This window comes from Malus domestica, chromosome 13 (genome assembly GCF_042453785.1).
Source record: "Malus domestica chromosome 13, GDT2T_hap1".
In the NCBI taxonomy this organism is placed as follows: Eukaryota; Viridiplantae; Streptophyta; class Magnoliopsida; order Rosales; family Rosaceae; genus Malus; species Malus domestica.
The window spans coordinates 8,421,069-8,447,943 of NC_091673.1; the positions used below are offsets into that span (position 1 = coordinate 8,421,069).

Here is a 26,875-nt window from a genome sequence, read left to right on the forward strand (position 1 = left end):
TCCAGGGAACCTACATTTTCAATCCATAGGAACCTGTGCTCACAACAACATACGTGAGTAATCCATAATACATATATGCATCTCACATATTCATAGAAATTCTGAAATATGCAACCACAATGCAAATCATAATTTCCACTCACAAAACTCCATAATCGCCATGAAAATTGCACCATGCCACATGTGCGAGTGGTCCACCATATATATATCACCTGGATGCCACTTATCCACAAAATTTGGAAATAATGCATTCTCAATTCATATGCATATCACATAAATGCCTCATGATTCATAAAACTTGTGAAATATAACAATATCACCATAATCATATTTCACATCATCAAAACACGAGAGTATATACGTTCACCCTCCTGCCAGTGCGAGATTCATAATACATGTATATTTCTCATTAATGCCACATTAATCATAGGAATTATAAATAATGCAATATCAATGCAAATCATAATTCACACCAACATGAACTCGAGAATACTGCATATTGTAGAGCAGTATCATTCGTTCTGATACCAATTTGTAACATCCCGAAATTTATAATTTGGAAGCCAAACACACCAGTAGGCCACAATATATCTATAATGGTTAATTATAATTCTACTAACCATTCAAAAAAAATATTCATTTTGTTGAGCTTATTGATGTGAGAATTACTTGACACAGAAATTAAACCCTCTTTTTGACAATTGTAGTATAGATGTAAGTAGGGTATCGTTCTAGGCCGGGGATTAGGAGGGATTGCTAATCTATTCTAAATTAATTTAAAAATATTAAATAAGACTCAAGGACACAAAACTAGGCTAAAAACTCTAATAACTCGAAACACACTTAAAATGACTCAAAATAATGAAAACAATTAAATTAAACACTAGGAACTGAAATGGACGAAAATTAAATTAAAAGACTAACAATAAAGAAAACTAACTAAATAATATAATTTAATAATGGATGGGTGTTTGGTTTTGATGAAAAGTAAATTAAACTTAATTAAATTACAGAATTGACAAAAAAAACATAAAATTAAGGTGAAAGGATAAATGACGGACTAGCTAGAGGGTTCTTCTCCACACATGACACATATGCAACCTAAATTGATTTTCAGTTGTTCTTTCAATAAATTGTAAATCTCAACGCCCCAAATTAACCGTGAATTGCACTAATTAACCCTCAGTTTTTCCACAAGTTATTGGGTTGGATGATTGCATACGACAACCCAAAACATTCCCTACAAGTTCCCTACATGAATTGCATAATAGAGATACAAGCAAGAATCATTGAAAAACATAAGCATTGACGAGGCACTCGTTACTATGATTTGCATGAAACTTATGCCAAGAATTTACTTAACGTGATTGTGACTAGCAACCTTCACTACTTGTGAATATAAGTTCATAACGATTAGGTGAAATTCACTTATATTCTAGCATCAAATTCATGCATGTAAATTAAGTATGCATCCTTAATCGACATACAAAAATAAGTTATCTATCAAGCAGTTAAGCAAATTAAATCACAACTCAGAAATCACAACTGAAGGTAATCAATTCATATTACAAATATATTCATGGTTTCGAATTAACCTCTAGCCAAAATAAAATTAATTACACATTATTAAAACAAAAATAAAATAGGAGTTTGGAAAGATTAAACCGAAAGAAAGGATCTGCTGCTTGGACTCTGAACTGCATGGACTCTGAACTGCATTTTCATGCTGACCTCCTGTCCTCCTCGCCACTGACTTCCTTTCCTCAAGCTGCCCAATGGCAGCACTCTCCTCTCGGTCCTCTTCCTGCGTCTCTGCGAGCTGCCCAAAGGGCAGCTCCCTTCTCTCGCTCCCGAGGCCCCCCTTCAAAATCGCTGCAAGGTGCAGCTTTTATTGTTATCCTCCTTTGTTTTTCCACCGAGCCTTTTTTTTATGAATTTCTCAAACTGCCCAGGCAGCTTCCATTATTCCCTCTTTTTCCGTATGCTCTCTCAGCTTCTCCCACTCTTGCACGCTGCAAAGCACTTGTATAATATATTTTTCTTCTTTTTCATTCTTTTGTTTTCTTTTGTTCCACCCACAAGATTCCTCACTGCCTAAGGCAGTGCATGGTTCCTCTTTTTCTTCCTGTGCTGCGCAAGCAGCTAACTTATATTTTATTTTTCTGCTTTCTGCTTCACCTACCGCACAAGGCTTAGTGCTCTTCATTTCTTTTTATTCTTTTTTTTTTTCCACGCCAGGTAGCTTCTTTTTGCTCTCCACCTCACGCTGCACAGGCACTTGTTATTTTCTTTTCTTCCAAAAGAAACAAATTTTAGTGCAGAAGACAATAAAAATACATGAGTAGACAAGATGGCCACAACTTGGACGGCAATAGTAAAAGAAAAAATCATAGAATTAATATTCTAAGGCACTACAACATAAATAGACCATACAATTAAAATTGTAACAGCCAACTCATGACAGAATGAGAACGACTAAAGCAATTTTCGACGAATTTATTATTTAAAACTCATTTGTGCCATTTTTATTTTCTTTGCATAACAAATCCTATAAACATAAAAAAATAACGTAAATAGCTCAAAAATATAAGGAACTAACTAAGAAAAGACGAGTGAATTTGAAGTAAAAATATATATATATATGATCCTATCAAATACCCCCATACTTAGCTTTTGCTAGTCCTCGAGCAAAACAAAGAAAACATGAAAAAGTACTAACATGAAAAACATTAGTTTCCCCCTATGCGACCCTCATAGAATTTGAGAACACAAATCATCAAGAACCATAGCTAGCACCAAACAAGTTAATTCAAGTTCATCTTCCTTATTCAAATATTAGCTGTAATCTTTAAATCATCCTTGAAGTGTAGTGTGTGAGATAGCCATGCTAATGCAATTTCAAGTTTTTATTTTTAAAATCATCATATGCAAACTAGCGACCTTCTCACTGGATATGCACTCAATCACACATGTGTTTAGTTTTAATGTGTTTCGCTCAAAGAATCAAATGTGAAATTTCTACTATAAGCTTGCATAAAGATCACTTCTCCACAGTCATAATTGCAAAACTTAAATCAAGAGGACTTTTATTGGATGTAATGAGGTTTAGGGATAGGGTTATTGAAACGAAAGAATAGGAAAACACAAGTTCCAAGCTACATTGCAAGCAATTCTTTTCTTTAGATTTATAAGAACTCAAGCTCTCCAACGATTCTTCAGACATCTCCAACCACAACCTTAAACTGAAACTTTAAAAACTTTTATTTTCTTTGTATACAATCTTTCTTTTTCTTTTTTTTTTCTTTTTTTTTTTTTTGAAATACAAACATGAAATACCCCCACACTTATTCTTTTGCCAAACACCTTCACAGTACTTAACAAACGTTTCTCATAAGACAATCTCGCATTGCTCGCTTGGAAAAGGGTAAGGAAAAAATGTTTCAGGTATAAGGGTAGACATATCTGGTGATAAGAAACAAAAGGTTCAACATATACGGCTCAAATTGGCAATCTAATGATATCATTTTTCTTTGGGAAACATGGTTATTTGGGCCATGGTGGTAAACCTAATGCCTCCATCATTTCCAAGTTCATGCAATCAATGACAAACATTTCGAAAGATCGTTACGCAAGTTCTAGAGATGTATCTCACATAAGTTCATCACACATGAAAGAATAGGAGTGTATGAAAAATGCACACACTTTCAATAGGCTCAAAAACTCACATAGGATGTATATGGTCACTAAATTCACATATGAAGCTTTAAGTCATGCTTTAGTTTCACATCAACAAGGCTATGTGCATTTGGTTTTTCAAAGATGATCAAACATGTACAAAACTAATACGAGAATTAGGAATTTCACAAAACACATGTTAACTAAGTTCTTGATGATCATGGTTCAAATTTTACCCAATTATATCATTGGGTCGGGAAACTAACAAAAATCTAATTCAAAACAATAAGGAAAACAAGACAATATTTTTGGATTTTTAAATTTTCCGATTTTTTTTTTTTTATAGAGAAAACAAAACTAAAAAATAAAAAGCAACAACACAGAAACAAATGAAACCAGTTCGAAGTTGAAGGTACAAAAAATTTCAATTTGGTCATTTTTACCCTTTACCCCCATACTTAAACTGGACATTGTCCCCAATGTCAGAAAACACTATAATGCAAAAATAAATAAAATAAACAAAATAATAAAAAACAAAATAAAGCAATTGGACTGAAAACTTCCCTAATTTGCAGTAAAATCAAGCGATGACCCCCCAAGCTAAAATTCTGCAATCAACTTCAAGGGTGGAAATAACCAAAAGTTCCTGCAAAGAAAAGAAATAATTCAGTTAAGGACGCAAGATAATGTAGAAAAATGCAAACGAAAAATTGAAAATGAAAATAAAAGATAATGAATAGAACTAATAGGTGATCATTGGTCGCTTGTTGACTTTCCACAGCTTTCCTCTTGAACTGATTTGGAATTCTGAGCGAGGATTGCACAGTCTGCATTCTTCTCTGCTTGTTTCCTCTGCATGGCGGGCAGGCACAAGGTAGCTGTTTTGGTCTGATTCTTTCTTCAATCTTTCCAAGTGCCCACCTCTTGCTTTCTTTCTCCTTGTCCCTAGATGAATTGTCTCCACATGCTTCGAGGTATCATTTTCACTTCCCTTACTGTCCCCCAGGTAGATGTGGTAGACAAAGAGGAAGCACAAGATGATGAAGATGAGTACTTGAGAGCAAGGCTAGGTAAGCAATCAGGAAGGGGTTCCAGGCAGTTGGCTCCAGATCGGAAGATTGATACCAAATGCTGGCTGATTGCTCTCCTTCTCCTTGTCGGAAAACAAAGACAAGGAGAAGGACATGGAGAAAGCATGATATGAGATACTCTTGCTTTCAACCTTTATGATATGAAATACTTTTGCTTTGAATGGGTTGTTCGCAGGAGTATCCCAAGGAATGAGGAACACAGAGTGACTCGAGAGGATTCTTTGGGAATGCATTTTCGGAGATGAAGAAGAGTTGAGAGGGTGTGCTGAGAGAGTGTGCTTTTGCTGTGGAAGGCGAAGGTAGAAACTTATAGGACTTGTCTTCACAACCGGAACTGTTCTCTCACTCATTGTCGGCAGCCGGTGGATGGATGAATAGTACAAATTACGCGCTTTCTGACAAAGCTGCCCGTAATTTCCGCAAAGCTGCCAGTTGCATGTGACAAGTGCTGACTAGGCTAAGAGAGACAGATGGTTGGAATCGGCACTTCGACAGACTGCCCGTGATTTTCGCAGAGCTGCCAGTTGCATGTGACGGGTGACAACACGTCTGGACGAATTGATCTTGCGAAATCCGGGGTTCGGCTCGTGGTTTCTGAGCAAGCCCAACTTTTAAGAAATGAACGCCTCTTTTGAGAAAAGAATCCGGCTTTTGAGAAAGGTGCCCGACTCTTCGATTTGCGAGAGGACGCCTCTTCAATTTCTGAGGAGCGCCTCTTTGAATTCTTCTTTTTATAGAGGCGTTAATTTTGTTCCACAACATACTTGAGCTCCCTCTTGTAAACACTCCCTTCTTGCACTTGTTTAATCTTGATCAGTCCGACTCTTCTTTCTCAACACCTTCAGAAAATGGCAGGCCCTTCTGATCGACGTTTTGACTTGAACATTCGTGAAGAGGCAGCTCCTCCTTCACCAGACAACATATGACGCCCTTCTTTCATATCCCCCACTGGTCCCCTTACCGTTGGGGCTTCGGTGATGAAGAACGATATGACAGCAGCGGTGGTGGCCCGGAACATTGTCACTCCTAAAGATAACAGACTGCTCGCTAGACGGTCTGATGAATTGGCGGTTAAGGAGTCTCTGGCTCTCAGTGTGCAGTGTACTGGTTCCGTATCCAACATGGCCCAACGCCTATATGCCCGAACCCGTCACGTTGAATCCTTGGTGGCTGAAATACAGAGTCTCAAGCAAGAGATTAAAGGGCTCAAGCATGAGAATAAGGAATTGCACAAGCTCGCACACAGCTATGCCACCAGCATGAAGAGGAAGATTGACCAGATGCAGGACACCGATGGTCAAATTTTACTTGATCATCGGAGGTTTGTGGGTTTGTTCCAACAACATCTGCCTTCGTCTTCTGGAGCGGCACCGCGTAGTGAAGCTCCAACTGATCAACCTCTGCCGCCTCCTCCTTCTGTGGCCCCGCCGACTGCTGAAGCCCCGCCAACTACTGAAGCACCACCGGACCAATGAATACTATTAGTTTACATCATTGTAAAATATTTGTATTATTATTTTTTATTATTATTATTATTATTTTTTTTTGTATTATTATTATTATTATTTTTGTTTTTTATCATTAATTTTAAATTTTATCTTTTTATTTTTATTTTTATTTTTATTTTATATGTAAATTAATGTAAAGAGACTTTGGTTAACCCTCCCCCACACTTAAACTAAATAACACAAACTTACAGAAATCAACCAAATAACACAACTAACTAAACAAAACAAAATGAAAGCAATAAAGATAAGGGTGGAAGAATGCAAAGCTGATTGGGTTAGCGATTCCAAAGTCTCCCTTCGTTGAATGTTTGGGTTGCCTCCCAAGAAGCGCTTGATTTAACGTCTTTAGCCGGACGCATCTTTCCTTTAAATTTCCCTCGGCTCCATTTGAACCTAAAATCAAAGAAAGAAAAATAAATCAAATATCAAAAGTAAAATACACAAACGCCAATATAAACATAAACAAAAACAAAAATAAAAGGATTAGCAAAGTTACTAATCCCCGGCAACGGCGCCAAAATTTGATGTGAGAATTACTTGACACACAAATTAAACCCTCTTTTTGACAATTGTAGTATAGATGTAAGTAGGGTATCGTTCTAGGCCGGGGATTAGGAGGGATTGCTAATCTATTCTAAATTAATTTAAAAATATTAAATAAGACTCAAGGACACAAAACTAGGCTAAAAACTCTAATAACTCGAAACACACTTAAAATGACTCAAAATAATGAAAACAATTAAATTAAACACTAGGAACTGAAATGGACGAAAATTAAATTAAAAGACTAACAATAAAGAAAACTAACTAAATAATATAATTTAATAATGGATGGGTGTTTGGTTTTGATGAAAAGTAAATTAAACTTAATTAAATTACAGAATTGACAAAAAAACATAAAATTAAGGTGAAAGGATAAATGACGGACTAGCTAGAGGGTTCTTCTCCACACATGACACATATGCAACCTAAATTGATTTTCAGTTGTTCTTTCAATAAATTGTAAATCTCAACGCCCCAAATTAACCGTGAATTGCACTAATTAACCCTCAGTTTTTCCACAAGTTATTGGGTTGGATGATTGCATACGACAACCCAAAACATTCCCTACAAGTTCCCTACATGAATTGCATAATAGAGATACAAGCAAGAATCATTGAAAAACATAAGTATTGACGAGGCACTCGTTACTATGATTTGCATGAAACTTATGCCAAGAATTTACTTAACGTGATTGTGACTAGCAACCTTCACTACTTGTGAATATAAGTTCATAACGATTAGGTGAAATTCACTTATATTCTAGCATCAAATTCATGCATGTAAATTAAGTATGCATCCTTAATCGACATACAAAAATAAGTTATCTATCAAGCAGTTAAGCAAATTAAATCACAACTCAGAAATCACAACTGAAGGTAATCAATTCATATTACAAATATATTCATGGTTTCGAATTAACCTCTAGCCAAAATAAAATTAATTACACATTATTAAAACAAAAATAAAATAGGAGTTTGGAAAGATTAAACCGAAAGAAAGGATCTGCTGCTTGGACTCTGAACTGCATGGACTATGAACTGCATTTTCATGCTGACCTCCTGTCCTCCTCGCCACTGACTTCCTTTCCTCAAGCTGCCCAATGGCAGCACTCTCCTCTCGGTCCTCTTCCTGCGTCTCTGCGAGCTGCCCAAAGGGCAGCTCCCTTCTCTCGCTCCCGAGGCCCCCCCTTCAAAATCGCTGCAAGGTGCAGCTTTTATTGTTATCCTCCTTTGTTTTTCCACCGAGCCTTTTTTTTATGAATTTCTCAAACTGCCCAGGCAGCTTCCATTATTCCCTCTTTTTCCGTATGCTCTCTCAGCTTCTCCCACTCTTGCACGCTGCAAAGCACTTGTATAATATATTTTTCTTCTTTTTCATTCTTTTGTTTTCTTTTGTTCCACCCACAAGATTCCTCACTGCCTAAGGCAGTGCATGGTTCCTCTTTTTCTTCCTGTGCTGCGCAAGCAGCTAACTTATATTTTATTTTTCTGCTTTCTGCTTCACCTACCGCACAAGGCTTAGTGCTCTTCATTTCTTTTTATTCTTTTTTTTTTCCACTCCAGGTAGCTTCTTTTTGCTCTCCACCTCACGCTGCACAGGCACTTGTTATTTTCTTTTCTTCCAAAAGAAACAAATTTTAGTGCAGAAGACAATAAAAATACATGAGTAGACAAGATGGCCACAACTTGGACGGCAATAGTAAAAGAAAAAATCATAGAATTAATATTCTAAGGCACTACAACATAAATAGACCATACAATTAAAATTGTAACAGCCAACTCATGACAGAATGAGAACGACTAAAGCAATTTTCGACGAATTTATTATTTAAAACTCATTTGTGCCATTTTTATTTTCTTTGCATAACAAATCCTATAAACATAAAAAAATAACGTAAATAGCTCAAAAATATAAGGAACTAACTAAGAAAAGACGAGTGAATTTGAAGTAAAAATATATATATATATATATATATGATCCTATCACTTATGGTTGCATCTAACATTCTGGTTAGACTGCCTACGTACCCTAAATCAAGGAATCAAGCCATTCGTAGTTCGTACTACGCTTTTGGAGCAATATACTAAAATTTCATTATGATCCAACGGTCGGATCTTCGCTAATTACGAAATCAAGTGACGGTCGATGCTTTATTTTACGAACTTACAAATCCAATTTGGAAAGATCTGTATGTTAGATTCCTGATCCGTAAGTTCCTAATGTCCTCAAATATTACATATTACAATGTATCAAAGTTTAGTGATGATCCAACGGTCAGATCGTTGATTCCCAAATTGATCAAGTACGGTATCGTAATGAATTTAGGTTCAAACAATTAACCTACATCATACAAATATCAAGACTGACTTCAAGGCATCTAATTTAGCCTAAACATAGCATCAACATCATTCTGACCACGCGCCGTCGCGGGTGGCGATCGGCCACCCCGGTTTGCCTGAAAATTCAACTATTTCAAAAAATTCTCAAAATTTCCAAAAAAATAAGATCTTAATGAGTAGAAAAAACTTTATACCTGTGGCCAAGTCCAATTTGGATGGGAAAAGCTCAAATTTGTCTCGAAACCAGCCGGAACCTTAGAACTTTGGTGGCCTCGATCCACCTCATCCGGCACTCCGCCGCCCCAACCAAGGCTTGGGACTTGTTCCTGGGTTCATGAGGAGTCAACCCATGGGTGGTCGATGGTGGTAGCTTCAGAAACGGCCAATCACTGCCATGGTGCCCTCGAAGCCCCTTGATGAGATTCATCACGAATTTGAGTCTATTTCCTTCAATTCAGAAGTGGAAATGGTAGAGGGAGGGTCGTGGAGTCATGTGAGGGTGGTGGTGACGATCGATTTGCCAAAAGATCGCAGGAATTGGCGTCGGGGTGAAATTTGGAAACGGGTCGGGTTGCGAGTTGAGGGAGACTTGGTTTCCCCCTTTTCCTTTCTTATCTCCCATGCCCTCTTTTTCCTCCTCCTGATTGGGCCAAATCTCCATCCCCCACTCTCCTTTCTCTCTTTCCCTCTTCATCATAGCCACACATGTGGTATTCCCATTGCTCTATATTTTCTGGAGCCTTCCAATTTAATAAGAAAATATCTATTTTTCCCTCGAATTCAATCGTTAATAACTCATTCATTATAACTCCGTTTCATGAACGGTTTTCGCTTACACGCTCGTGAGATCGAGCTCTATCCCAATATGCCAAGAAACATGACAAAATATATAAGGAATAAAAATACGTTCTCGTAAAATTCAATTTAGCCAACTAAGGCATTTTTCCTTATTTCACTTTCCTAAAAAAAAAATTCCACATAAACATATATTTTTAAAATTTTCAAGGGTGTTACATACCTCTTAGGCTCCTACCACTAATAATGGTGCAATTAACTAATTCGAATTAAGGTTGCCAAAGCGTATCAACCAATCTGATTGTACCTTAAACCTAGACATCATATATCAAAAATGTCAATAGAAGGTTGTTACCTTGAGGAAGAAAAACTAATTAGATTTTGTAAGACAAATATGAGTGCAATGCAATATCAACCACATTGATTTTTGTTTTGTTTAATGAAATGAATTAGTAAAAAAAAAAACATTAGGGTTAAAGTCCAAACTCAGTACGAAACTCACCAATTGACCTTCTGAATATGAAATGTAGGCTAACTATACAAATTTCCAATTATGCCTTTGTGCTTGATGACTTCAGAAAGGGATGATAATCCACACACAATGTGAAACAGTTGAAATTAATGAAAAATATTGATTACCAAAATATTAAAAAAAAATTAAATTACCAAACTTTCTTACCCTAAGTGAATCGCATGCACCCAGCAGAAAGCAAACAATCACAGAGCGCAAGAAATTTTTCATTTTCTTCCACTTTGTAGTCCCAATCCCTATTCCGTCATAGATTTTTAGGAACTTTAAATAAAAACTCCCAGTATTATTCACTTTAACGAAAAACCACATTTTAACACTAAAAAGTCAATCCTGGTACTATTCACTTTACCCTTTATTTTGTCCTTATCGTTAAAACTCAAAGCTTTCAAGCCATTTTCATTAGTTTTCCTTAGATTTTTCTCCATTTCGAACAAACTCCAAAATCTACATCACACAAACCAAATAAAAACATTTTCTTCACTAAACCCTTTACCAAAATCCAATCAAAGTTTGTAAATTTAAACAAAAGATCAAGTTTTGGAGCAAAAAGCACACCTACCTGTATGGCCATGAAAGCTGCAGCCAGGGTGATGGAGCCTCAACCTGCGAGCAAGAGATAAAAGTTTTGCAGAAAAGTTTCTCAGTACTATGATATATAGACTAACAAAAAAAAAAGTACTATCTATTAAACTCCAAACAAAATTGAGAAAACCCCATTTTATTTCTCCCTTTCCGGTTAAGCAATCAATATATACTGTTTGGATTTCCCCTTCTGCGAAACTATTTCCTTAGATGTTTGGGTTTTTTCTCCTTCGTCACGTGGCATATCATGTTTGTTCGATCGTGTGAGGAAGAAGTTTGATCAGAAAATGGGGTTTTGGAAGATAGACGTGGGTGGGTTGGTTTCCCTGCTAGTTCTCTCTCTTTTTCCTGTAATTTTTTAAGTTTGTAATTCTCTTATTTATTAGGTTGTATTATGATTACTTGTTGACAAAAATACCCTTGTGGATGAGTGTTACTAGACACGTCCTATTGTTTTATTTCCTCACCCACCTTATAATTTGACTCATTATAAAAAGTTAAAAAATTAAAAATGTTATTTCTTCACCCACAGTTATTCCTAAAATATCCTCTAATTTATGTCTAAATTCATTCTATTTTAATTTATCAGAATGTCATCACCCTAGCCGCACCACCCCTTCAAAACGTCACCCACCCCCGTCAGCAACCAAAACCTTTGACACATGCTTGGTGGCATGTCCTTTGGGGTGAGGGAAAAACGGGAGAGGGAAGTAGAGAGAGAAACGGGAAGGGAGGAAGAGAGAAACGGGAGGGGAGGAAGAGAGAGAAGCACGGGGGAGAGAGAGGACGAAGACCCCCTCTCTTTGTTTGCAATGGTTGAAATGCAATTTTGATGGAACATAGGTGGACAACAGTGCGGTGGCAGCTTGGTTATGGAGTGGTGGTGGGTGGTGGGTGATGAGGAGGGAGATTTTCATTTTTCCCAGTTTGAGAGAGAGATGGAGAAACGATGATGGGGAGAGAGAGATATAGGGTGGGGACAGGAGAAATGGTAGCTGAGTATTTTTTTCTAGGTTTTTTTTTTAATTTTATTTTTTGAGCTATAATAACATTAATTATAATAAAATAAATAAGGGTTTAAAAGTATTTTTATAAAAGGATAAACATGCCATAAACATTTTTACTAAAATGTGGGTGAAAAGATAGGACAATAGGGTGGGTTTATCACCACTTTTGTGGATTATGAATCCATTTTTCACGGCATTTTTACTTTTTTTTGTTTGAGGGGCATGTAGTCCAGTTCTTTTTGGTGAAGTCTTGAGACACCAAACTCTCATTCTGGCTTTCTAATATTAAAGATTAAAAATAAAAGAAATGAAAATTTGTCACAAATCTATTAAATGCTGATGTGAGAAAAAATATTGAGGATATGTAGACTAGATAAAGAAAAAAATCAACATAAATTTTGATTGAGTTAAATTATGATAAATTTTGATTGAGTTAAATTATGAACAGATTTCATACAAGAAATTCAGCTGAAAAATCTTGATCCTGGGGTTTAATAAATCTACTCATTAGTATATGAAAAGATTCATTTAAGTAAAAAAATCAAATTGAGATATGAGACTAAGAGTAATTACCTTGTTGTACGAGTTGTGAAGAATTTCAACCACAAAGCGCTATCTTGGGCATACCTTTTGTCTCTAGTTTTTCATCCCTAAAACCAGACCATTTCTTAGAAAAGTTTTCACAACTAAGCCTTAAATACTGATTTTGATGCTCTTATCGATGAATAGAGATAAGAACACATCAACATAAACATCGGCAAAAAATCTCAATTTGAGATATATTACCAAAAGTGGGGATATCGAGGACATTTCAGCGAAATTTTAAGCATACTCATAACTTGGACAATATGTTAAAATCTTTCCTAGCCCAACTGTAGACATCGAAATTTCGGTAAATAAATCAAAGTTTCAACGCTCATGTATTACATAAATTTTACACGTAGCGTATGTCTAAACAAAAAATCGAAATAAGTTGGAAAAGTCATCAAACAGGACACATGTCAACATTTGGCAGAAACGACTTATTTCATCTGGAATATTATATTCAAAATTAGGCCTTGGAAAATTCTATAAATAGAAGCCAATTTCATTCATTTGGGGGAACCAAAATCATTAGGCAAAATTCTGAAATTCTGAAATTCTGAAGCTCTGAAGCTCTGAAACTCCGAAACTCTCAAGCATCCAAGTTCCCAAATAATCAAGAAAGCCTTCTTCATTCTTCGTTCATCGTTCTTCCAAGATCAAGCCTCGACGGCCCTTGGATCAACAATCATCCACTTTCAAGATCAAGCCCCGACGGCCCTTGAAGAAAGCGTTCTTCGTTCTTCGTTCATCGTTCTTCCAAGATCAAGCCCCGACGGCCCTTGGATCAACAATCATCCACCTTCAAGATCAAGCCCCGACGGCCGTTGAAGAAAGCCTTCTTCGTTCTTCGTTCATCGTTCTTCCAAGATCAAGCCCCGACGGCCTTTGGATCAACAATCATCCACCTTCAAGATCAAGCCCCGACGGCTCTTGAAGAAAACGTTCTTCGTTCTTCGTTCATCGTTCTTCCAAGATCAAGCCCCAACGGCTCCTTGAAGATCCGCTCAAATCCACCTTCAAAGATCAAGGCCACAGCCCCTTAAAGAAACTTCCAACAGTTCATCCAAGATCAAGCCTCGACGGCCCTTGGATCAACAAAACATCCATAAATCAACACCTTACGGAGATCGAATCAGAGGATCAAAATAGAAAGAGATTGTAACCCAAAATCATCAAATACAAATATTATTTTGTGCACGTTGTTCTTGTCTCTTTCGTTTCAGGAATTTTCAGTGTTCACAAATTGGCACGCCCGGTGGGATAATCTCTACCTCTCATCTCTTTCTCCGTTCAAGAAATTCGAGCACACTTCCAAAATTAATGGCATCAAGGAAGGCTCAAACTGTTCCCGCAACTGGCGCAAAGATCAAGAGCGTCCTCGTCATAAGTGGTGTCACTTTAGGCATCACGACTCGAAGCAAGGCAAGAGCTACTTCCGCCACCTCTTTCACCTCTGCATCAACTCTGCCAAAGGAACAAGAGCACCCAAGGCACGAGCCTTTGATCACCTTAGCCTCACCAAGGGCACCAAGGGGCGAAAGTCCAAGGAAATACTCCGAATCCATGCTTTCTGATGCCAATTCGAGCGGCAGTTCAGCCATGCAAGTCATGACCATTGGAGCAACTTCAATCAATGAGCAGCTGGCTCAAATGAATGAAGCAATCGCAAGGCTAACCCGAACTGTGGAAGAAAAAGACTTGCAAATCGCTGCACTCGTCAGCCGACTGGAGCCACGGGACGGTGAGAACCCTAACCCAGAAGATGAGCCTACGGTGGAGAGAATCGATGCGAAGCCGGAGCCAGACCAAGCAGCGGCACTCATTGGATCTCTTTCTATCCAGCAGTTGCAAGAGATGATTGCCAGCACCGTCAAGGCACAGTACGAAGGGAGCTCAAATACCTTCGGGTTGTACTCAAAGCCTTATTCAAAGAAGATTGATGCCCTAAAGATGTCGAGGGGATATCAACCACCAAAGTTCATGCAGTTTGATGGAAAAGGAAACCCAAAACAGCACGTTACACATTTCGTCGAAACTTGCAACAACGCGGGGACGGAGGGAGACTACCTCGCCAAGCAGTTTAAGCGCTCGCTGAAAGGAAACGCCTTTGAGTGGTACACGGACCTAAAGCCTGAGTCCATCAACAGCTGGGAACAGTTGAAAAGGGAATTCCTCAACCGCTTCTACAGCACCCGCCGCACTATGAGCATGCTAGAGCTAACGAGCACAAAGCAGTGGAAGGACGAGCCAGTCATTGACTACATCAACAGATGGTGCACTCTAAGCCTCGACTGTAAAGACAGGCTCTCGGAAACTTCTTCAATCGAGATGTGTATCCAAGGCATGCAATGGGGTTTGCAATACATCCTTCAAGGCATCAAACCACGGACCTTCGAAGAGCTTGCCACCCGCGCCCATGACATGGAGTTAAGCATCGCCCATCATGGGAAGAAGGAACCGATCGCCGACTACAAGAACGACAAAGTTCTTGAGACAAAGATGGAGAATGCTGCGTGGAAATCCACCAAGGAAGCAATGACAGACAACACAGCTCCCGTCAAAATCCCTACACGAGGCAAGGCGATTCAATCCGAAGGCTTTCGTGATCAAGAGATGCGTAGACGCACTTTGAAGGAGCTTGAGGAGAAAACTTATCCATTCCCCGACTCTGATATGGTTGCCATGTTAGAAGACTTGCTGGAAAAGAAGGTGATCGGCTTGCCTGAGTGCAGACGGCCAGAAGAGATGAATCGCACCGACAGTCCAAGGTACTGTAAATTCCACCGCTTCATCAGTCATCCGACAGAAAAGTGCTTCGTGCTGAAAGATCTCATCATGAAGCTGGCTCGGAAAAGAATCATCGAGCTAGATCTTGACGATGTGGTGAAGTCAAACTATACCACCATCACTTCTGGCTCTTCCTACTCAAAGTTTTTACCTCAACCTCCGGGGGCATCCTCCAAGACAAACAAAGTTGAAGGATGGACTCAAGTCACTCCTAAGAAATTGCACAAGAAGCATACGTCTCCTCCACAAGTTCGCCAATCGGAAAGGGGGCAAAGCAGCTCTTGTCAACCTTCAAAGCAACGTGAACGTGTTGAAGATGATAAAATTACGACACAAAGATCGTCTGTTGCCATCACGATGCGCGACTTCTTTCCTGAAGACTTCTTTAATCACTCGGTCAAGGCTTCTTGCTATGAAGATTGTGAGGAACGCCTCTCCAAAATTGCTTGACAAATTCACCAATGCTCCTTGTTCGCACGAGCCTAAACTGCACGAACCAAACGCTCCTGGTTTGCACGAGCATAAAAGGCAACACCAAACGTTCCTTGCCTGCACGAGCTGAAACTGCAACACGGCACCAAACGCTCCTGGTTTGCACGAGCATAAAAGGCAACACCAAACGCTCCTTGCCTGCACGAGCTGAAACTGCAACACGGCACCAAATGCTCCTGGTCAGCACGAGCATAAAAGGCAACACCAAAGCTCCTGGCCCACAAGAGCATAAACTGTGTACGGCAAAATCATCATCAAAATCACTGTTAAATTCATCACTTATTCGAACTACGTTAAGACTTGATCTCTTCTTTGGAAGGGTACGTAAGCAGCTTGAATATTCAATTTTGAGTTCAGTCACATCAAAATAAAAATAAGGGTTTTATTAATGAAAGTCAATTTCATTACAAAAAAAAAAATACATATGTGATTACTATGTACTTAAAAAAAAAAATATATATATATATATACATATATTAAAAAAATAAAATATAATAAGTAAATAAATAAAAAGGAAGCGGATGGATCAAAATTATTGGGCTAGAAAATCTAGAAGGTGCAGCAATCATTTAATTGGGGCCTGAAATCGTGATGAGCCCAGCCACAAATCCAAGCCCAGGCTTCAGCTTGTCTTATTCTCCCGGCTATTCTAGGCCCACAGCGCTCAGCAATGGCATCCACGATTCTATTTCTGCTTGTCATCGATCAGAACACCCGTTTCCTCCACCGAGTCTGACGGCGTAACCCGACCCGGTTGGAAGAGGTACTTGTCGAGGGATCCATTTGGGACGTACTCATAGACTAAGATCCGTTGACCCTTTTCCGCGTAAAAGCCCCAAAGTCTGACCAAGTTGAGGTGGTGCATCTGGGCAATAATCGTTACCTCCGCCCAGACATGCTTCAAACACTTAACTGCCACCACGCGCTGATCGGTTAACACGCATTTGTAAACATCTCCAAACCCGCCTTTGCCGATGAGGTTCGATAAGTCTTTGGTGGCGGCTTTAAGTTCAGCGTACGAGAACCGCTTTGGGCCCCCGGTGGGGAGGAACTCGAGACCCAGAGTCCGAGCCATGTCTCTGTACTTGATGTACTTCTTTATAAATGCCCAGAAGAAAAGCACGCCGGAAATCAGCTCCGCCACAAAAATGGTGCATATAATCACAATGTTCCTTGTCGTCGCGTTCGAATCCTCCGGCGGAAGCAGGAGGCTTATCTGAACGGGACACGTCGTTTCCAGCAGCTCCGTCATCCCTGTCCTTTCCTTTGTCCTTGTTCTTACCTACAAAGACAAGGATAAAGAAAACAATATGCCGGAACCTCCACTCAAACTCGGGTAAGGAACCGACTGCTTGGAACCCTTCCCTGATTGCCTACCTAGCACTGCTCTCGAGTACTCGTCTCCCATTGCTGCTGTACTTCCAAAGAAGCTGCTACATCTGCCTGAAGAACAGATAAGGCAAGTGAAAATGATACCTTGCAGCATGTGGAGACAACATGCAGAAGAAACAAGCAGAGAAGAATGCAACCTGCACAGTCAACTCAGTAGAAGGAGTCTGAGCTGAAGAACTCGAGAAGATGCTACATTCTGCCAGAAGAATAGATAAGACAAGAAAAAATGATACATTGAGGCATGTGGAGACAAGCACAACAAAGCACGTGCCGATTCATCCGCTACTTCTTCAAAATCAAAAGTATCTCATATCATCAGGTTTGCAATCACTCTGGGTGGAGGACTCGTTTTGACCCTCAAATTCTTGGGTCGACTCGCCAGGCGTTGCGGGCTGCACTTGCCAATTCACCACCCTTGAATCCAAACCTTAAAGATCAAGTCACCCACTGGAAGAAAAACCCATCAATCTTGAAGATCATACCGCTGACCAAACTGCTCAGGTGTGAATTAGAAAGATTGAACAAAACAACAAGTCGTCACCTTCACCTCGTGCCTGCTTGCCATGTGTTCGAGTCAACCTTCAAGAATCAAGCCTCAACGGCCCTTGAAGAAGTTTCCGGCCAAATTCAAGATCAAGCCTCGACGGCCCTTGAAGAAATCACAAGTCCGATTCAAGATCAATTGTCTACCACTCTTGAATCAAAACCTAGTTCAAGAATAAGCTGTGAAAAATCAACAATTTGAGGAATCCAGAAAATCCTCCAACCTAGTTCAAGATCAAAGCTGTGGAAAGTCAACAAAGCGCAAAAAACAAATACGTGCCGATTCATCCACTACCCAAGCCAAAGCTCATCTACCACATGAAGCTCCTAGTGGTCCAATTTCAACCTTCAAGATCAAGCCTCGACGGCCCTTGAAGAAATCTCCAACCCAATTCAAGATCAAGCCTCAACGGCCCTTGAAGAAATCTCCAACCCAATTCAAGATCAAACCTCGACGGCCCTTGGATCGACATCTACAATAAAGGACTTCCAAACACATCTCCTACACATGACAAGCACATGTATACGACGCGCCTTGAAGTGGGGGCATTTGTAGACATCGAAATTTCGGTAAATAAATGTTGACCGATAAATCAAAGTTTCAACGCTCATGTATTACATAAATTTTACACGTAGCGTATGTCTAAACAAAAAATCGAAATAAGTTGGAAAAGTCATCAAATAGGACACATGTCAACATCTGGCAGAAACGACTTATTTCATCTGGAATATTATATTCAAAATTAGGCATTGGAAAATTCTATAAATAGAAGCCAATTTTATTCATTTGGGGGAACCAAAATCATTAGGCAAAATTCTGAAATTCTGAAGCTCTGAAGCTCTGAAACTCCGAAGCTCTCAAGCATCCAGGTTCCCGAAGAATCAAGAAAGCCTTCTTCATTCTTCGTTCATCGTTCTTCCAAGATCAAGCCTCGACGGCCCTTGGATCAACAATCATCCACTTTCAAGATCAAGCCCCGACGGCCCTTGAAGAAAGCGTTCTTCGTTCTTCGTTCATCGTTCTTCCAAGATCAAGCCCCGACGGCCCTTGGATCAACAATCATCCATCTTCAAGATCAAGCCCCGACGGCCCTTGAAGAAAGCCTTCTTCGTTCTTCGTTCATCATTCCCCGACGGCCCTTGAAGAAAGCGTTCTTCGTTCATCGTTCTTCCAAGATCAAGCCCCGACGGCCCTTGGATCAACAACATCAACAAATCCATACATCCAACCGTTCTTCAAGATCAAGCCCAAAAGCCCCTTGAAGATTCGTTCATCACCGTTATTCAAGATCAAGCCTTAACGGCCCTTGAAGAAACACTCATCCTCAAGATCAAGCCCCAACGGCTCCTTGAAGATCCGCTCAAATCCACCTTCAAAGATCAAGCCCACAACCCCTTGAAGAAACTTCCAACAGTTCATCCAAGATCAAGCCTCGACGGCCCTTGGATCAACGAAACATCCATAAATCAACACCTTACGGAGATCGAATCAGAGGATCAAAATAGAAAGAGATTGTAACCCAAAATCATCAAATACAAATATTATTTTGTGCACGTTGTTCTTGTCTCTTTCATTTCAGGAATTTTCAGTGTTCACACCAACATTTAATTATATTAGGTATTGATTTTGACTATTTCTAAAAAGTTCTCACATCCAAGCTGTTAAATATTGATTTTGACGGTCTTATTGAAGAATGGAGATAAGATCATGTCAACATAAATATCTACAAAAAATCTTAGATGTGATACGTTACCAAAAGTGGGGATATCAAGAAAACTTCAGCGAAATTTCAGGTGTGCTTAGTTGCTTACAACTTGGACAATAGCACAAGAACGTTAAACTATTTCCTAGCCCAACATTTACTTATGTAAAATATTATAAGTATCCAGTTATAATGCGTAGAGTGTCATACTAACATGAGTAATTTAAGGCGTGCTTAAGCAACCTCACACATATAAGACTATGGTGACTAAATGAAAACTCCTTTACTAACCTACATCGTACATGAATCACCTTATTACAGTTTTTAGTTTTAAGTTTAAACTAACAAGCTTGGCAATATCAAAGCTCAGCGTAAATCTTTGTGAACATTTGCTTCAATCAATGTTTCCATGATGTGGGACATCTTCCTATTTTGTGATTGGCGCAGTGTATTCGTTCTTTATTAATATATAAATAGCGCATTCTCCCAACATGTTGATATGGCCGAGTTGGTCTAAGGCGCCAGATTAAGGTTCTGGTCCGAAAGGGCGTGGGTTCAAATCCCACTGTCAACATCTCTATTTTTCCGAGTTCAATATTTTTTATTTTTTTTATATTTTTAATGGGGTAAAGTGAGTTCCATGAATTTTAATTCGCGCCTAGAACAGAGACTGTTGAGCATAAAAAACAGTTGACATCCATTAGCTTCAACATTTCTTAAAAACATTGTACAAATTTTTCTTTGGCATCAGAACAACCTACAAAATGGAGTTGTGAGAAAGCTATAGGAGGCAGATTCTCTGCCCTCCCACTTTCCATGCCTCCTGTTTTGTGTGGTCACGGTTAAACCACATCAATATTTTATATTATTTTTTATAGAGATAATAAGACAAAAAGAAATAGTAATATAAAATGTCAACGTGGCTTAATCGTGACCACACAAACAGGAGAGCACGGGAAGTGGAAGGGCAGAGAATCTGCCTCCAAAGCTATAACCTTGCACTGCAGGAGCATTGACTATGAATTTTTACAAAAAATAACGACCCCAATTAAATATAACTCCCAATAATACACGTTCGATTCAATTCGACAATCAAATAACAGTGTCTTTTTCTAACCAATGCTACTTGCATTGCTCCATTGGATGATCAATGATGCTTGCATTCGTACTTATTTTCTCTTGTTTCTGCTTAACTTCTAATGAGCCATGCATTCATTGGTGCAACCCCCCGTCGTAGTTATATAGCTCTCCCACGTCCTTGTGTAGCACCATCTCTTACAATTCTCCATCGCCAAAAATTCATTTCCGTTGAAACAAAAAATTCAATGAAAAAGAAAATAAGAAACTCAGAATACTTGTCTGATGTTGACGTTGATTCTTGAAGTTTGGATGTACTCTAAAACACAAACATCCTCCTCGTCGGAGAACTGCTTCTCAAGAGGCACAATTTCAGCATTTTCTCCCTCAGTGAATATCCGAGGCACGCCTGCAACACAAGAAAGCCAAGCCGTTACCTTATAAGGCTGTAAATACAATACCCTACGAAATCACAACCACAGTTAAGTGTTGTGGTAAATGGCAAGCCGCACTGTTTATCACAAGAAAGCACACGAGAGTAAAAGAAAGGTGAAGATTCGCATTTACCATGAAAGCATTCCCTTGCTTCCCCGGCCATAAGTACAACATCACCGCTTCGAAGGAACATTGCTATTGGAGGATCCTCCCTAAGCTTTCCACCCAAAAGGAAAATTGCTTTGCAGCCTAAACTGAGGAAAGTGAAAGACATTTCAGCTCCTAAGGATATGTATATTATTAGCTCTATATCCTTTTTTTCTTGATGGACAACCCGGATTGAAAAACAAAAATGAAATGGCATGGAAAGATACCTCATGCTTACGATAGGCTTACTCCAATCAGCTTCCATGTCATCAAGGTGGCCCCCAAGCATATCGCCTAGACAAAGAAAAACAGAAGACGGAACAAATGTAAATTCTAGCTTGTTCATACCTTCATACCAAAAAGAAACAACATTCAAATCGTTGGTGAGGAACTCTTTCGTAGCAATACCTGGGCCAAAGTAGTTGACTATTGCACCTTCAGGCTGGAACTCTTCACCCGGAGGCATTGCAGGTTTTGCAAGTCTTTTAGCCAGTTGACAAAGTGTATCAGGGATTTTGTTATGTGGGAGAGAGACGTCATAGTTTCGCTACACCATGAACATATTTTTGGTTCGATATGTATTGTGAGGAAACTCGAATGCATCAAACAAAGTCTCAAATTGAACTGATTTACCAATAGATATCAGAAACTATTCATTGCTTACAAAGGGTAACAACTATTTTTAGGTTGAAAAGTACAGTTTCCATTTATTCTCGCCTAAATCGTGTGGCATCCAAGCGGCATGCAACTTTGGTTTAGTAAAAATGCATGATAGGCTTTCTAGATTGAAAAGAAAAATTGGACCAACACCTACCTTGGACCATTCAAATTGCAGGCCAAGGGTGCTCCAACGCAGTTTCCGTAATAAAACTGAAGCCGAGACTGATTTTCCTGAGTTTCCTTTTGACGACACTTCATGTTCCTCAAAGAACTTCCACCTGTCAGCATCCCCATTGCTGACAGCAGAACTACATTCAGAATTTGAACTCCCTTCTGCAACCAGAACTTTCCTCTCCTTTGCCGCAGAAAATAAATCACTAATAGGCCCGTAAAATGCATTGTGATTTGTTCTGTTAGGAGGCTGCGGGAAGATGGTTAAACTCTCCCTTATCCATTGGCATTGTTCTTCTACACTCAGTGCTCCAGGAACGAAATAAAATCCTGTAACGTTTCCAAAAGGAGATACCAATTCAAATCCGTATAACTAATTTTCTTTTGTTCAAGCGGTATTCTAATTATATGTAATCTAAACTACTAGAATGGGGATTCGAACTTTGGTGCGACTTAGGGTGAACACTGCTCTAGTCAACTTGGCTACGCCAGGTCTATAAACTGAAATTAGTCAATTCAAATCCCTATAGTACTAGTTACTAACGAACCGCGTATGAATTCAAATCCCTAAAATACATTAGCATTCATCCAATGTAGGAGAAATAAAAAAAAAATTGAGTGCATCAAAAGCATATAATGGAATTATGAAAATGCATTGACAGAGAATAGGCTGTTGCCTGGGCGATTTTCTATGGAGAAGACGGGTCCGTCAAAACCGCATTGAACCGGAACGATTCCCGGCAGGAGCACAGCCTTCTGATTGTAGGATTCTAGAATTGACTTGAAATCCAAGACCTGGGATAAATCCACCGGTTTCGGTTTCCTTTTCCTGATAAACAAACGAAATTGCACGTTTAATTATTTACGAAATTGGAGTCGGAATCGGAATCGTCAAATTACATGTTCGGGAATTGAATTACTTTTTGGAGGATTTGTAAGTGTCTTCGTAGTACAGCTTGTACTTCTTCTCCGCTCGTCTGAAAGCGGTTCGCTCCGAATCATCCGGGACCGTACCGGATTCGGATCCGTACATTTCGGCGAGTCGCCTCGGGCGGCGATGAGTTAACTCGGGGCCGGGAAACAGAGTGAGCAAGGTAGTCGGAGAGGGGGGTTTCACTAGGGTTTGATCGCGCGGTTGCAGCACTTCGGCGGTAATTTCTTATAGCCCTCCAAATTCCACGGAAAAGACTTTTAAGCCCTTACTGATGCTGCTCACTAACCCAATTTCAAAGGATAATTTCGTCTTTCTCAATTTCAAAGAATCTCCTTAAATTATCTTCTGGGACAGAGAAAGGAAAACAAAAGAAAACACGAAACAATCTCCTCGGAATCCAAAAAGGACCAGAAATGGCGTGCAGGACTGCGCTACGATCCGCTCTGCTAATAGAAGCGTGGCGACCCGTTCATTTCGCTCGGAGCTCCGCCTCCGCCTCGTTCAGGACCCGCGGGTTCTCCTCCCCCAGGCTGAGCCGCCACTTCAGGACCCGGGACATCCACTTCGCGCGACGGACTCACCTCAACCGCGCCCACAACGAGAACTCGTCGGATTTGTCGGAGGACGACCAGGGCCCGCCGCAAGAGGCCATCTTGAAAGCAATTTCAGGTTTCGCTCGCCTCCGAGTCTCAGAAATTTATATGCTTATAATATTAATTTTTGGTATTTTTTGACTCGTTTTTGGTGTTGAAATTGGATATAGAGGTTTCAAAGACTGAAGGGAGAGTTGGGCAGACGACGAATGTGGTTATCGGAGGCACGGTGGCGGATGATTCTACGAATGAATGGGTCGACTTGGATCAGAAGGTATTGATAAACCATTGATTTGCTTTTGATTAATTTTGATTCAGCAGCTGACTTTTAACGCTTAGGAATAAGTGAATAATATTTTCAACGTGGTTGTGTATATAAAATGGTGTTAATTTGTGTTATCTAAGGTAAATTCGTATCCAACTGTTAGAGGGTTCACAGCAATTGGAACTGGAGGGGATGATTTTGTGCAAGCTATGGTTGTTGCCGTCGAATCCGTAATTCAACAACCGGTCCCTGAGGTATACATACTTACGTACAATCACAATATATGTGTATATAACCCTTGTTGTGACTGCCCATCATTTGCAGTTATTTGATAGATATATTTATGAATTGGTCTAATGCATGTATTTGCAAGCATTATGGGTACCTTGCTGAAATCAAACCATTATGTGGACGTACAAGTACACTTGTGTAGTTCAGTAGGCTGTTGTTTCTTTCGGATCAAATTGTTGCACATTGTATTTCATTGAGTGTATCAATGTTCATGAAATGTATTTTTTTATGCAAGCGATGTTGGGGGAGGGGGGAAGCCAACCTAGGACCTCGGGTGCATGGGTAAATGATTTTGACCACTTCAGCTACAAGCCCCGTGCTTTATTACTTGTGTATTGAGTAGTTCAATTGGAGATGAATAGAATAGGAAACTGGCAGCTAATTTCTGAGTTGATTTCTTGAGTATGTAAATTTATAGACTGAAACAAGTGAATTATGATAGCCAAAGAGGTGCTTGTTGTCTTAAATAATGCGAGGACATATTATTGCAATGTCAAGTATATGCTAAACTATAAGCAGAGACGTGGTGCATTGGAGTTGTTTCTTAGACTTATGTGTATGTCCTTGAAATTATGATCGGTAGGCTTAAGGTAATTTTATTATTTATTAGGGTCAAGAGGAGACCTTATAGCGATGTATTCTACCATGCCCCTCCTGCCCTCTATTTTTGTACAGAACATTATGATTCCAACCAAAGTAAAGTGTCACTGTAGTTTGGGGGCAAGAATTTTAAGATGTACTGGTAGACAGCCTGAGGAATTTTTAGATGTACTGATGGACAGTTTTATGAGAAACAAGGAGCAGCTTTGACCGGTTATCATGATGGAAAACTAATCATGGTTTATGCAGTTGCCACTGAGAAATATCTTATTGGAAGTTCAAAGCTCCTGAAAAGGAGTGAGAAAGTGATAAGAGGCTAAGAGTATGAAATGTGCCAGAAAAGATGTTGAGCATATACTAGGTTTGAATTTGAAAATGCGGTGCAAAGAGTTGGGCAGGCTGCATATGTCGTAAAAGGAACTAACCAACTTCTCTTTTGAGTGTGGTAGGTACTTTGCCAATCATTGATTAAAAGAGGATCTGTTGGCTAGAAAAAAATGTGGTATACGTCTTGCCCTTAGTGCTCATAACTGAAACTAGCTCTTGATGTGAACTTGTTGAGGGTAAACATGGAACCAACCATATGGGAACTGACTAATAGTTGAATTTGAGCATAGTTTAGTGTTCTCGCTGATTTAAGATGGCTCAGAAACAGGCATAGCAAATGGTCTGCGGACTTTGCTCCCTCTAGGCTATAGCCAAATGCTTATCTATTGGGATGCATTTTGAAGTATAGACGGTTGAGTGGAATACGAACCTGACAAATTAAGATCAATGGGTGCCAAATTATTATTATTTTTCCTAACGCCCGATTGTATGGATTTTTCACCAATAAGATAATTGTGAATGGAAGGAACATAACACTTAAAGAACTGGGAGTTTTTGTCTTCTTGGCTTGGTCTCAATTGCTAGTAATCATGACTTGACATTTGTTTTAATTTAAACTTAGTATAAGGTGAAAAGTGAAATTCATTTACTCCAAAGGGCTTATGTGGTAGGTCGTAGGATGGTGCAACATGTAACAGCAAATTCAGCAATCCTTGTGCTGCAATCCATCCTTGTGCTGCAATCCATTTTGTTGCCCCTTTTGAATTAAGATGAAAAATTTGAGTGTTGATATGGTTGCTGATGTCTGATCTATCAAGTGCACAAGTTCAATTCACTCACAAATAATGAATGCAAAAGTTAGATGGAGCTTATATGCTCTTTTTTATGGCAGGGTCATGTGAGGCAGAAGGTATCATCAAGGGGAAAATATGTATCTGTAAACATTGGACCCGTTCAAGTAATTTCAAGTGAACAGGTTTTCCCCTCCCTCCCCTGCACTCTCGCCATGAATTTGCTAATGTTATTTCTCTATATCCATTATGCAGACAATCTTCAGGCAATAAATGGATAACGATTATAATTTGATGACGTGGAATTGTATTGTGATTTCCAGGTCCAAGCTGTATACAATGCCATGAGAAGAGATGATCGGATGAAATACTTTTTGTAGTGGAATACTCCATTTTTATCGTGCATCTGTACAGAGTGCCAATTTCTAGCGTCCTCCCCAGTGCCCTTCTCAAGTCTGGTTCAGATTTGGGCTAATTCATGATACTAGCGATCTGAGCAGTCGTTCAAAATCTATCCATCTACTCGCTCGGGATGTATTTAGGTATAATTCAGAAAGTAGGCATTCATCAATCTGTATTACTCGACTATATGTTACTGATTATATGAAAGGCCAGATTCTTAGCAGTTTCCTGCTATTTTTTTTCTTTAATGTCGGTTTTAGAAGTATAAGAAACGAGTCGATTTTAGTCGTAATTTTTTAGGGGTAATTTGTTTGAGGTCACGAAATATTTTCATCATATTTGAGTAATGCAAACCAATTATTCGTAAAGCAATAATGTGTTTGGTTGGAGAGGAGATGCTCCCGACATATCAGTTGAGCAAAATTCCACTCGTGTACTGCAAACACATGCAGCGTTTTGCTTCCAATCTTTGGCTTAAAGGAGCAACCAAATCGCTGCCATGCGGCGTCTCGTACACAATTGACCTTTTGCAATCAACCAGCGTTGGAAGGGGCTAACGCTAAAGTGATCGAACAAATCCAACACTAAGTATCATTCTTAAAGAACGA

The 26,875-nt window shown here is 39.4% G+C and overlaps 2 protein-coding genes and 1 non-coding gene across 3 annotated transcripts; 2 read left to right on the forward strand and 1 right to left on the reverse strand.

The window, feature by feature from the left end:
• Nucleotides 1–20,067: 20,067 nt before the first annotated feature.
• TRNAL-AAG (transfer RNA leucine (anticodon AAG)) lies at nucleotides 20,068–20,148 on the forward strand. The gene has a single exon. It is a non-coding gene; the product is annotated as a tRNA-Leu (tRNA).
• Nucleotides 20,149–20,597: 449 nt separating this feature from the next.
• LOC103452151 (DNA N(6)-methyladenine demethylase ALKBH1A) lies at nucleotides 20,598–23,222 on the reverse strand. Its single transcript, XM_008391649.4, has 7 exons — nucleotides 22,985–23,222; nucleotides 22,742–22,893; nucleotides 22,048–22,394; nucleotides 21,642–21,780; nucleotides 21,461–21,527; nucleotides 21,219–21,340; nucleotides 20,598–21,060 (listed from the first exon to the last, which is right to left on the reverse strand). The coding sequence occupies exons 1-7, from the start codon at nucleotides 23,095–23,097 to the stop codon at nucleotides 20,921–20,923; spliced, it is 1,080 nt and encodes a 359-aa protein (XP_008389871.1). The 5' UTR covers nucleotides 23,098–23,222; the 3' UTR covers nucleotides 20,598–20,920.
• A 108-nt stretch (nucleotides 23,223–23,330) lies between these two features.
• On the forward strand, nucleotides 23,331–26,490 carry LOC103452150 (uncharacterized). The gene is made up of 5 exons (XM_008391647.4): nucleotides 23,331–23,667; nucleotides 23,762–23,865; nucleotides 23,997–24,110; nucleotides 25,967–26,050; nucleotides 26,189–26,490. The coding sequence occupies exons 1-5, from the start codon at nucleotides 23,412–23,414 to the stop codon at nucleotides 26,243–26,245; spliced, it is 615 nt and encodes a 204-aa protein (XP_008389869.1). The 5' UTR covers nucleotides 23,331–23,411; the 3' UTR covers nucleotides 26,246–26,490.
• The last annotated feature ends 385 nt before the right edge of the window (nucleotides 26,491–26,875 follow it).

Excerpts from the sequence above, each read along its gene's own strand:
- LOC103452151 (XM_008391649.4), bottom strand. The coding sequence starts at position 23,097 with ATGTACGGATCCGAATCCGGTACGGTCCCGGATGATTCGGAGCGAACC. Across the intron at positions 21,781-22,047 it reads TGCAATTTGAATGGTCCAAG|CGAAACTATGACGTCTCTCT; the intron begins GTAGGTGTTGGT and ends TTCATGGTGTAG. Across the intron at positions 21,528-21,641 it reads AGTCAACTACTTTGGCCCAG|GCGATATGCTTGGGGGCCAC; the intron begins GTATTGCTACGA and ends TTCTTTGTCTAG.
- LOC103452150 (XM_008391647.4), top strand. The coding sequence starts at position 23,412 with ATGGCGTGCAGGACTGCGCTACGATCCGCTCTGCTAATAGAAGCGTGG. Across the intron at positions 23,668-23,761 it reads CATCTTGAAAGCAATTTCAG|AGGTTTCAAAGACTGAAGGG; the intron begins GTTTCGCTCGCC and ends AATTGGATATAG. Across the intron at positions 24,111-25,966 it reads TTCAACAACCGGTCCCTGAG|GGTCATGTGAGGCAGAAGGT; the intron begins GTATACATACTT and ends TTTTTATGGCAG.